The sequence below is a fragment of the Cygnus atratus genome, chromosome 4, assembly GCF_013377495.2.
Source record: "Cygnus atratus isolate AKBS03 ecotype Queensland, Australia chromosome 4, CAtr_DNAZoo_HiC_assembly, whole genome shotgun sequence".
Taxonomy (NCBI): domain Eukaryota; kingdom Metazoa; phylum Chordata; class Aves; order Anseriformes; family Anatidae; genus Cygnus; species Cygnus atratus.
This window is the reverse complement of record NC_066365.1, coordinates 62,258,178-62,269,211: the sequence shown is the minus strand read 5'-3', so window position 1 is coordinate 62,269,211 and position 11,034 is coordinate 62,258,178. Positions and strand designations below refer to the sequence as shown.

Here is an 11,034-nt window from a genome sequence, read left to right as displayed (position 1 = left end):
ACTTACATTTTTAAAAGAAGCTAAACCCACAGACTGCTCAAAAGAAGGCAGCATGTCAGCACAATCCCTTTCAGCATTTAAAACTGCTAAAAGTTTAGAGCGTTTTTTTTGTTCAAGCAGAAAAAACAGAACGGTGAGCCAAAATTCTGTCTTGCATAATAATACCCTGCCTCTAACACTGGCCAATAGCAGGTGTTATTCTACTGGTTTTATGAAAAGGCAGGAACTTAAGCCGTGCATGGTAATTTCTAGAGGAGGCGATTACCACTCAGGGGTAAAATTCAGAAGTACTGCCTTGATGATGCCTTTCATGTCACCTAAATTCCAGCCAGAAGAGGTGTTTTGGAACACTAGCAGTTTATCAGCTTTGTCTTTACGCTTTGTGTTGTGTTGCTCGTTCCGTTTGGCACACAAAATTTCACGCACAGGGGATGATGCTGAACGCAGCAAGACAAAATCAGATGGTCATTGTCTGTACGGCACTGACAAACCCAGGAGGGCTGTCAGCCCCAGCTCTGCCACAGGCCTCCCAGGTGAAGTCAATGCCCAGCACGTTTGTTACGAGTACACAGGAGCAGGTTGATTAACGGCTGCAAGAAGCATAACTTAGGTATATTGGGTTTTACCGATCCGACAGCTTGTTTTGCAACACCTGTTTTTTCCAATTTACATGGTACGTACAGTGCTGTCGCACACGGCTCGGCACTCGCTGCTCCCGACGTCTGCTGTCTACTCAAAGCTCCTCATCTGAGATAAGTGGCTCCTCTCTAGCATCCCCAGATCATTCAGGTCAGGGGCTCTGCTCTTCAGGCCCAGGTACAGGGTCGCTTTCCAGTGACAATCGGGGAACACGGTGTCCGAGCGTCCCAGCATCCCCTAAGCTCTGGAAAAGCATGTCTCACAAAACCCTGAGTAGCAAACAGTTGAGGTAACTGAAGGAAGGTTTACACATTCAGCCTATTCTTACACATTAATTTAGGCTTCTGCTTTCACACGCTTTACTCCTTTCCTACTAGACCAATCCAAAAATGATCTCAAACCTTCCCTGCAAAGAGGCAGCTAAAAAAAATAAGAGAGAAAGAAGGAATCAAGTGATTATAAGGGAGAAAAAAAAATGAAAGCAACAGGGTGTGAATAGCAAATGGTCAAAAATAGGGAAGAGGAGAGGGAAAACAAAGGACAAAGCCCTTGGAAAACCAAGGACAGGGCCCATCACTTCTTGAAGGGAGTTGATCTAGTGGAGGAGAAGCTTGAATCTCTGACCCTGGCATACAGCAAGAACGAAGGGCTGTGGGGATCCTGTACCAGAGGCAGAAGGGACAGGAGCCCCAAGGACTCTTGGTTTGACTCAGCACAGCCACTCTTGTTTGTAGCAAGGTTAAGAAGCCACACAAACAAGGAGCACCTCCGAACTCCTGGGTAAGATACAGCCTCAAAATTTTTCCTCAAAATCAGCAGAGAGAGATCAGGTTTCTCTCTCTAAATGTACCTGCATTAGAGTAAGATGAATCATGCTTTGGTAGCACCTGTCTTTTGTTTGCAGATGAGCCAACTAATTCAGAGTGGATGCTTACTTTATACATGGTTAAAAAGTGATGAGATTCCCCCCATGTAAGTTGTTTTAATAAACTTGCATGATCGGAGTAGATAGCTACCATGGTAGACATAGGCTGTCATAGAAGGTATGAGTGTTCTTGTGCACCAGGGGAGGTTTAGGTTGGAAATGAGGAGACATTTCTTCTCAGAAAGAGCAGTCAGGCATTGGAATGGGTTGCCCAGGGAGGTGGTGGTGTCACCGTCCATGGGAGTGTTCAAGGAAAGGTTGGATCTGGTGCTTAGGGACAAGGTTTAGTGGGTAACATTGGTGGTAGGGGGATGGTTGGACCAGGTGATCTTGAAGGTCTCTTCCAGCCTTCATGATTCTATGATTCTATGAGTTAAAAGCTCATGGACACCTCAATAACTATTCTGAATGAAGATATTCTAGAATTTGGGCTCAAATTAAAGGTGAGGGGACAAAAACAATAGATGAACGAGTTCCTATGCACTTTCTAGCAATAGGCAGCTGGCTGCAGGAAAGAACAGCACAGCACTACTTCCACCCTGGTCAGATGCCAGCAAACGCCCCAGGTAGAGGACAGCTTCTGTTCGGGCTTGCACATAACCGAACGTCAGGCGCATGACACAGAGGCAGAGGGAAGCTGGATCCTACCAGTTCTACAGCTCCCCAGAGCCATGTTTGTGAGGACCGGGCCATGAAGCAACTCGCTATTCAGAGCGCAACCAGTACTCGGCCGGCAACATTTCCTTAGCATGCCATCATCGGCAGGGCCTCGGTCTGCACCCTACGTTTAGTTACATGGAAGACAGCTGCAGAATTACAACGGATGCCAACGTAATGAATAATGGTGGAGCATTAAGGGGAAATACAGTGAAGGAAAATATTTATAAGCTAGTCTTCTGTGCTGCAAATGTATGTGTGTGGTAACCCTGCAAGGTGGCACGGATACCCAAATATACACCCCCACACAGACCCATGTTCACGTCAGAGATGAGCACATACACAGTATTTAATCTGCATTTTATTCACATAGAACAAGCCCACACCAATTTAACAAATAAGGGATGTTTTCAATAGCCAAGGGTCCACTGGCCCAACAGAAAGCAGCCACACAGTTTCTGACGGCGACCACTAACAGATTCCTGGAGAAGAGCCCAAAAGGCCCAGCCACGACACGCCTCCAACGTTTATTTGTATTCCCTGTCCCCTCCTTTGAGCTCCCCTCGGCGCCATAACGGCCGGGCCTCGCCAGCCCCCCAGCTCGTGCCGCCGCGCCCCGCCCCCTCCCCACGCCTGCGTCAATGCAAATGAGGCTGGCAGGCGGCGGAACGAACCACCAAACAAGCCCCCTTTGTCCCCCCCCCCCATAAAAATGGTAGCGCCCACCCCGCCCACCGGCGCCCTGCGTCGTTGGGCGGTGCGAGCCTCCCCCCCCCGCGGGATTGGGCGGGGCTGCCGGCATCATGCATTATTCATGAGGGGGGCGTGACCCCCCAGCCGGCTCATTACCGAGGCCGGGCGGGCGGGGCGGGGGCGCGCTGTGACGTAACTATGACGAATGTTCCGGCATTCTTAAGGGGGTTGCGGCCGGCCGGCAGCCGGTATTGGGGGCGGGGGAGGCGGCGGCGGAGGGGGGAGCGGAGCCGGGCCCCGCTTCGGCAAGGAGGCGGCGGGACGGCCGGCCTCCCGTCCGCCCCGCGCGGTGCTCGGAGCCCACTGCTCGGTGCCCGGCCCCGGAACTGTTGTGTAGCGGGAGGAGGAGGAAGAAGAAGAAGGGGAAGGGGGGGGGGGGCCGGCCTGCCCCCGGGGAGGCGACCTGCCAAGGGCTCTCGGGGATGATCCAGCGGGCGGGCGCGGCTGGGAGGGGAAGGGCTGCCCTGACGGGGGTCAATAAATGAAAAGCGGGGGGGGGAGGAAAAAAAAAGCTGATAAAATAGGGTTATTTATTATCGAAACGGTCAATTTTTTAAAAAACAGTACAGCGGAGGTTAGGGCAAGGGTTTTATTGTAGGGAGCGGGTATTTTTAGGCTTACGTAGTGGTCTACGATAGTGCTCACCACCCCCCTGACCCCCGCCCCAGGTGAATTAATTAATTATCTTTGTCTCCAGCCGGGCGGGGTGTCCTCGCCCAGCGGTGCCGGGGCAGCTCCCGTCGGCCCATGGGGGACCGCAGTCTGCCGCCGGCAGCGGCCCCCAGCCGCAGCCCCAGCCCGCCGTGGGGTGTAGGAGGCGCTGGCTACGCGGGGTCCTTCCCCTCCCCGGCAGCCGCCTCTCGTTCCTCCTCCTCTTCTTCCTCCTCCTCCTGCCCCTTCTCACCCACCGCAACCGGTTCCTCCAGCGGCGGCGTGTCCGGTGTGCCGCCGCCCTCGCCGTTCCCGTCGGCGGCCGCCGCTGCGCATCCCCGCGCCATGCAGGATGAGCTGCTCCTGGGGGTGACACAGCAGCAGCGGCAGCAGCAGCCGGGCGGCGAGAGGCTGGGCAGCAGCCCCGCATCAGGACACCCCCCTCCCGGCCACCCCTCCTCTGACTTTAAACCCAGTCTCAGCCCCCACCAGGATTTAAACAAGCAGCAACCGCAGCAGCAGCCGCCGCCTCCTCAGCTGAGCCAGAAGAGGAAAGAGTTTAAGCAGCAGCAGCCGCCGCCGCCGCCGCTCAGCAGCCCAGCCCAGCTCGGCAGCAGCCACCCCCTGAATAACCACCACCCCCCAGACTATCATCACCACCCCCCGCAGCAGCAGCAGCAGTTCAGCCACCCCACTGACAAGTACCAGCAGCAGGAGCACAGGCAACAGCAGCAGCAGCAGCTCCAGCTCCTCGGCGGTCACCCCCCGGAGCCGCCGCCGCCGCCCGGGGACTACCCGCGCCACCGGCCCCTCAGCCCCGCCGAGCACCGGGGGGGCTCCGAGCGGCTCGCCCCTTCCTGCCCGCCGGCACCGGTGGCCGCCGACCCCAATGTGGGGGTGGCCGCCGCCTCCTCCTGCCTGAATCCGCCGCCGTCTCCTCCTCGCCTGCAGGCGAAAGCCAAGCCGCCCCCCATGGAGTCCCCCCCGAACAGCCACTTGCTGGGCAGCCCCGGGAACCTCCTGCCCGGCGGGCTGGGCTCTGGCTTCAGCAGCCTGCAGAGCCCGGAGATCCCCAGCCCCCATCACCAGAGCGGGGGCGGCTCCTCCTCGGCGGCTTCCCCTCCTCCTCCGCCGCTGCCCGGCTTCGGCACCCCCTGGTCGGTGCAGACCTCGTCGCCGCCTCCGCAGCAGACGCAGCAGCCTCCGGCGTCCAGCGGCGGCGGCGGCGGGCAGATCAGCGCCATGCCGCCGCCGAGCCCGGAGTCCGAGACCAGCTTCTACCCGGGGATCCCGTCATCGATCAACCCCGCTTTCTTCCAGAGCTTCTCGCCGGTGTCTCCTCACAACCCGTGCGCCGGGCCCTTCAGCAGCCCCTTCTCGGCCGCCGCCCCCCCGCCGCCGCCGCAGATGAATTTACCTCAGCAGCAGCAGCAGCAACAGCAGCAGCAGCAGAACCGGAGATCCCCTGTGAGCCCCCAGCTCCAGCACCAACACCAGGCGGCGGCCGCCGCCGCCGCCTTCCTGCAGCAGAGAAACTCCTACAACCACCACCAGGTACCGGGGGCGGCGGCGGGGAGCCCGGCTCCGAGCGGGGGACGCCCGGGAACGGGCACACGAGGCGGGCAGGGAGGCGAGGGGTGGCCGCGGCAGGTGGAGCGGCTGGGGCTGACGGCCCCTCCTCGGCTCCCGCGGACCCCGTTTTGTTTTGGGGACGGGAGGGGAGGTGGTTTTTATTTTTTTCCTCGAGGCTCCTTGTCGCTTCACCCTTGTCAAACGGAGCCCGTGGTGCTCCCCGGCCCCACAGCCCCTCACGGCTTGTGGGGAGCTGTCACCCCGGCTGACATCTCCAGGCTTTTGCCCGAAATCGCTTCGATTTGTATCCAAACGCAATACAGTGTTTCAGGTTGCTGCGGTTCCGCCGCAGATTTTCCTGAAGCGCTCTAACAGTCCCCAACAGTGTTAAAATGGAAGTTGAGGACGAAGTAGGGGTTGTGAGGGATGGGAGGGCAGCCGACGGGTGCCGGTGCCTGCCAGCGCGCCGCAGCCGCCTCTCGCACTCACCGTCCGCCCGCTCATGAAAGGCCTAGGTTAGACAGGCCTCATCTTCGTTTTTCCTTAATTCAGGCATAGCCTTATGTCAGTTTTAGGTGGTGGAGCCGGCTGGGTGAAGCATTTATTTTGACGATTTCAAAACTGGAAATCTCCTTTAACGCGTGCCCCTTCGAGGTCCGACTTGGAGGCGTCGTGACGGGGGAGCTGGTTGTCGTAGCACCTAATGCCCTCTTCAGAGAAATTCCAAAGCCATTCTCTAACACTGAGGTGGTAGGGAATTTTTCTCTCTCTTACAAGTCGTAGGTAAACAGAAGCGGTGTCCGTGACAGTATAACTAGCAATATTAGAGGCTTGTTAACGTTTGGCATTATCTCTGAAGGTTTGTTTCACAATACGGGGCTGGCCTCTCCCAAAATTCCAACCAAAGTATTCAAGTTTTACAACATAATTATCTATAATTATATAGAATGGGATGTTTGCCTGATTACTTGACCAAAAAATGTCTTTAGGTTTTTTGTTTGTTTTCTCGGGGAGAGCGCGTTATAATGCCTTCTTTCTGTTTTATCTACTGCATAACGTATCAACATGGTTTAAATTTTTAAGTTACTGAAATTACAAGCTGAGGGCTGCTTGCAGCTAAGCTTTGAGATAAAAGTAACGAATTTAGAATATCCTCCCCTCACGCGCACCCCACTTGTATGCTTGAGAAAAGGCCTTTCCACGAACAGTCGGGTTTTAGAGCACTAAAGATAAATGTTGTTCTTCGCTGTCAGTCAGGCTCAGTGGGTCCACCTCTTGGTAGTACGGACAACCGCTGTAGGTCAGGTTTTAGCACAAGTTGTGCTTTAGGAATAAAAACTTGTCACCTTGCGAGGTTTTTGCTCTAAAGACAGTCTACATTGTGATGTTGAGGAGCGTAGTAATAGTGCGCTTGTTAAATACAGAAATGCTTTGTACTGCTTCTAAATAGGGAGATAATTTAAAAAAAAAAAAAAAGAGTAAGCTGCAGAATGCCAGAGATAGTCCTGTTCATTACTCCACAAATGCTTGAGCCGTGGTTTCAGAATAATGCATTTTAATGTGGAAATGTTAAGATAGCTTCTTCAAACAGATTCTCTTCTTTGCTTTTATATAGTAATACTTAGTGATACTCAGTGATACTGGGGGAAAAAATTCAATCTGCCATCTGAATTTTAATTTTTAAATACCTACTCACCAATCTCTTTTTAATAATGGTAATTTAAAAGTGACCTCCTTGAAATTTCTGTTGTTTTTTCTGGAGATCTTTCTATGTAATACGAAATAATGTATCAGTTAGGTGGTTAAGGCCTGAGCCTTTCTGTAACATGATTTTTAACCCTAGGATTGTTCTACTGTGGACTTTCAAAGTATCCTACCGGTTACTAAAAGGATAACAATCTGAATTGGTTACACAAAGGACTGTGGGAGGAGAGTGGGAATCACAATTTTTTTATGACTCTCTATTAGATTTTCTTTTTTTTTTTGCCTCGGTAATGAATTTATACAATATCAGGAAAGAGAAGATTATAGAAATCTTCTGAGCATTGACAGATTGGTGTGTTTTTTGGTGGTTTTTATTTTTTTGTGAAGGTTGAAAACATTTCAAGTATTTTCAACATAATATAAATGAATCTTTCTTTTTAGCCTCTTCTGAAGCAGTCGCCCTGGAGCAATCAAAGTAGTGGCTGGAGCACAGGAAATATATCCTGGGGAGGAATGCATGGCAGAGACCATCGCAGAACTGGAAACATGGGAATTCCAGGAACTATGAACCAGATCTCTCCTTTGAAGAAGCCCTTTTCTGGTAATGTCATAGCTCCTCCTAAATTTACTCGCTCCACTCCGTCACTGACACCAAAATCGTGGATTGAAGATAATGTTTTCCGAACTGACAACAACAGTAATACTCTCCTTCCCTTACAGGTAAGGGTGGTATGTAAATGGTGCATTCGTAGTCTTGTGTAGCATTTTGGCTTCCTTCGCTCTAAAGGAGAATTAGCGGTGGTTATTGTACTGATACTTGGTTTGAAAATTGTATAATTGTATATAATTTTTACTATTTAATTGCAACTAACCTCAATGTTTTCATTGTATTCAGAAATATGTGATTCTTACAGTTAATGAAGAATATTGACTGTCGAGAAAGATAGAAATGTGGCCATTGACACAGCAATAGAGGAGCAAAAACGTTTAATCTAGCAAGTATTTTCTGCCTATCATAATGCTCATATTCTCATAAATCCCTTTTAAAACTTAGCATTTGTTTTGTTCACTTATCCTTGTATACAGATTTTCTTACAAACTCTTGTAGATGTCTCTCAAACTCTTGTAGATGGCTCTGAATCTTTGTCACGTTAGTCTTTTACTGATATTCTAGTCTGACACTTGCATATTAGTGAGATTTTAGTTTTCTTCTCCACATTCTACAAACTTATATTTTGGCTGGAAGCGTTAAACAGCAGGATGTACTAAGAATCTGGGCTCATCGCCTGAATTTTGCTAGTGACTTTTTATGTGATGTTAGGTAAGTCACAAAACTCTGACATCATGCATTATTTATTGGTAAAATGTTATTTTTCCCATACCTGCCTGTATTCATTTAGCCATAACACAGTTTTCTGCTACCAAGAAATTATATTTTGAATCCCAATTTCAGTTGCCATTCTAACAATTTATAGTTTTTGTGCTTTTTTAAGTTACCAAAAAGATCACAGGGAACTTATTTTAAAACGCATCTTTTCTAAAATAGCGGCTTAGTCCATGAATCCTGTATATTCTTTAATTTTGTTCATGACTGTGTCGGCTTGAGTCAATCTCATGCTCAGCTATCGTATTCCAGCAAAAGTGTTTTTTTAATAATATGGAGGGAAAATAATCAGAATTTTTCTTCATCCCCACATACGGCTATTACAGTTGTTTTGGTTAGGTTTCACACAGAATAACCCAGAGTTTGATTTGCCATCGTCGTAACTATTTGGGTTTGTATAGATGTATTTGCATCAATTAGCAAGCTAATCCTAATGTGGCTGTAATAGCAGCAAAGGGGTGCTCTTTGGGACGTGATTTCCCACAAGGGTTCTTTTTTTTTTTTTTTAACTATCTTGCTGGTGGAGTTCTATTTATTTGGCATGAAATGCCATGTCCTGTCTGTGTCTGAGTGAGCTCTGATACCTGCAATATTCATGAGGCTAATGGTGTTGTTTTGGCCATACTCAAGTTGCGCTGCCAAGCGTATTCTTCGGACCTGAAAACTGGAGAGGATTTGCATATCCTGTGAAGACCTGTTTCATTAGGTAGCCTTGCTAGCTGGAACATCTTAGTTGAATCATTTTTACACGGGTAGAAAGATGGAAAAAATGATGCCATTCTTCACATATTCAATCTGATCCGTTCAGGAAAACGGATTCCAGATAAGTAATGCTTTGCGGTAGAGGGCCTCAAGAAGAGTTGAAAGTAAACACTGAAATGTCTTGTGATGATGTTAGCCTAAGAAACTGGGTTAAAAATATTAATGCCATCATATGTTGAAACTTCAGTGACGTACACACTAGAACTCATGCAGCTAAGAACAAGTCGTGAATATGTTTACTTACACGCTTTACAAGGAGGTATGACTAGTGCTTCAAACTTTAAGAAGCTTCTGCAGTGGTCATCTGATACAGATGAACTAATTTTTATGTCTAAACAAAAGTCTTATGCATTCTAATTATAATCTAAATCATCCCTATGTACTAGGGTAGGAAAAAATACTTAAATTCAGCTCTAGAAACATTAATGTAATTTACTAGGTTTTCATGTTGGGTTTTTCTGAAGAGTCTCACGGAGAAATGGTGGGCGCGCGTCGTTGTTCTTGGCCTCATCTGTGAACACCAGAGCCACAGATTAAATCGACCTGCTTATCTAGCTGTATTTGTTATAGATCTATCAATACTTAAATCTATCTTACGTTTATAAAGTCATGGTTGTAGAAATCAGTAAAAATACTCCTATTTGAAGGCTTGCAGTGTTACCCACTGCTATTGTGGAGACACTAGATGTTTCCATAAATTATTTTTGCCACACTGAACTTGTGTTCTTTTTTTTTTCAGTTATTATGCTATTGTTATGGTCGAGTCCTTGGAATGACTGCTAAATCTTAGAAGTCATAATGAAAAGTTAAATAGAGTTTAGAGCTCGTGGTGCTTTTCATCAGGACTTGTGCTGGCAATTGCGATGCTGTCAAACACCCATCCTGTTAATTTGTACTGTGCTTGTCTCAGTCCATAAAAGGCTGAGGTATTTAGATTGAGAATCCTTAAAGATACAGTAGCTATTTCGGAAGACACTCAAAAATACTCATTAAATTTGTGCCATTTAGAAAGTCTTACAGGAGAGCGTTTGTGGGTATGTAAAAGTTCCCAATTTCTTTCAAGCTTCCACAGAAGGACTGCAGCTTTGCGTGCCTGTTGAACACACAACCGCATCATTCGCAGTTTTGCAGAATGCTTTTCCACATGACCACACATCTTTGTTTTAACTGCAGTCATCAGAGGGCATGGCAGGGTTCACAGCACCTCTTCTCCAAACTTCAGCTGGCTATTTTAAAGCTTTTCAGCCAGCTCAAGCTTAGCAGATGAAGACGTCGGAAAGCTGGTGTTCTCACTGACTTTCTGCAGATCGATAATGTTCTGTTAAGCATCTTTGAAAGTATTCTGGTTTTGAGAAGTTTGAATGGCATTCAGCGTCAGCTGCCCATCCAGTTGCCGCAGAACAAGTACCTGATGCAAAAGAAGTAAGCTACAGAGGAATCATATTCAAATTCAAAGCTAATCACTTTGAGATTTCTTTATTCTCTGGTGTTTGTATAGATGGAGGGGCCCCAATGTAGGACTGACATTAATTCTGTTGAAAGTAACATTTCTTGGTATTAACCTAATATACCAGTGACAATAAATACAAGTTATCGTTACTGATAACCGAGTAACTAATCACGTATATTACTTACAGGGTTGAAAGCAGATTTTCTGTACTTCATAGCTAAAACTGAAACATATGGCCACTGTGTATGCAACTTCATGTGGGATATTAGTGACAGTAAAGCTGCGTTTGCTTATAGCAGTTATGAAGGACATCTCTTGGGAATTTTCCAAATTTCAAGAGTTTTTCCTGTTTTTATATATATATATTTTATTTAAAAGTAGTTAAAACATCATGGCAGCTCTGATTTAAACATGAACAAGTTAAGCCAATAGTCAAGTTTTGCTTATGTGACTAACTGTAAGATGTTCCCCCACCCTGAAGATTTTTAAGATAAGATAAACTACATTGAATAAAGCTCTTAATATAAGATAAAATGA

At 48.0% G+C, this 11,034-nt stretch overlaps 1 protein-coding gene across 3 annotated transcripts in view; it reads left to right on the top strand.

Annotated features, from left to right (window-relative positions):
* Positions 1–3,585: 3,585 nt before the first annotated feature.
* CPEB2 (cytoplasmic polyadenylation element binding protein 2) overlaps positions 3,586–11,034 on the top strand; it is a 54,917-nt gene continuing 47,468 nt past the window's right edge. For 2 of the 3 annotated variants that reach the window (XM_035547195.2, XM_035547194.2), the window contains exons 1-2: positions 3,586–5,179; positions 7,343–7,621. In XM_035547195.2, coding sequence (XP_035403088.1) covers positions 3,722–5,179; positions 7,343–7,621 — 1,737 coding nt within the window. In that variant the 5' untranslated portion in view covers positions 3,586–3,721. Of the gene's footprint in view, positions 5,180–5,582; positions 5,945–7,342; positions 7,622–11,034 lie in introns of those variants that run through there. The other variant, XM_050710389.1, reaches the window with a different exon arrangement.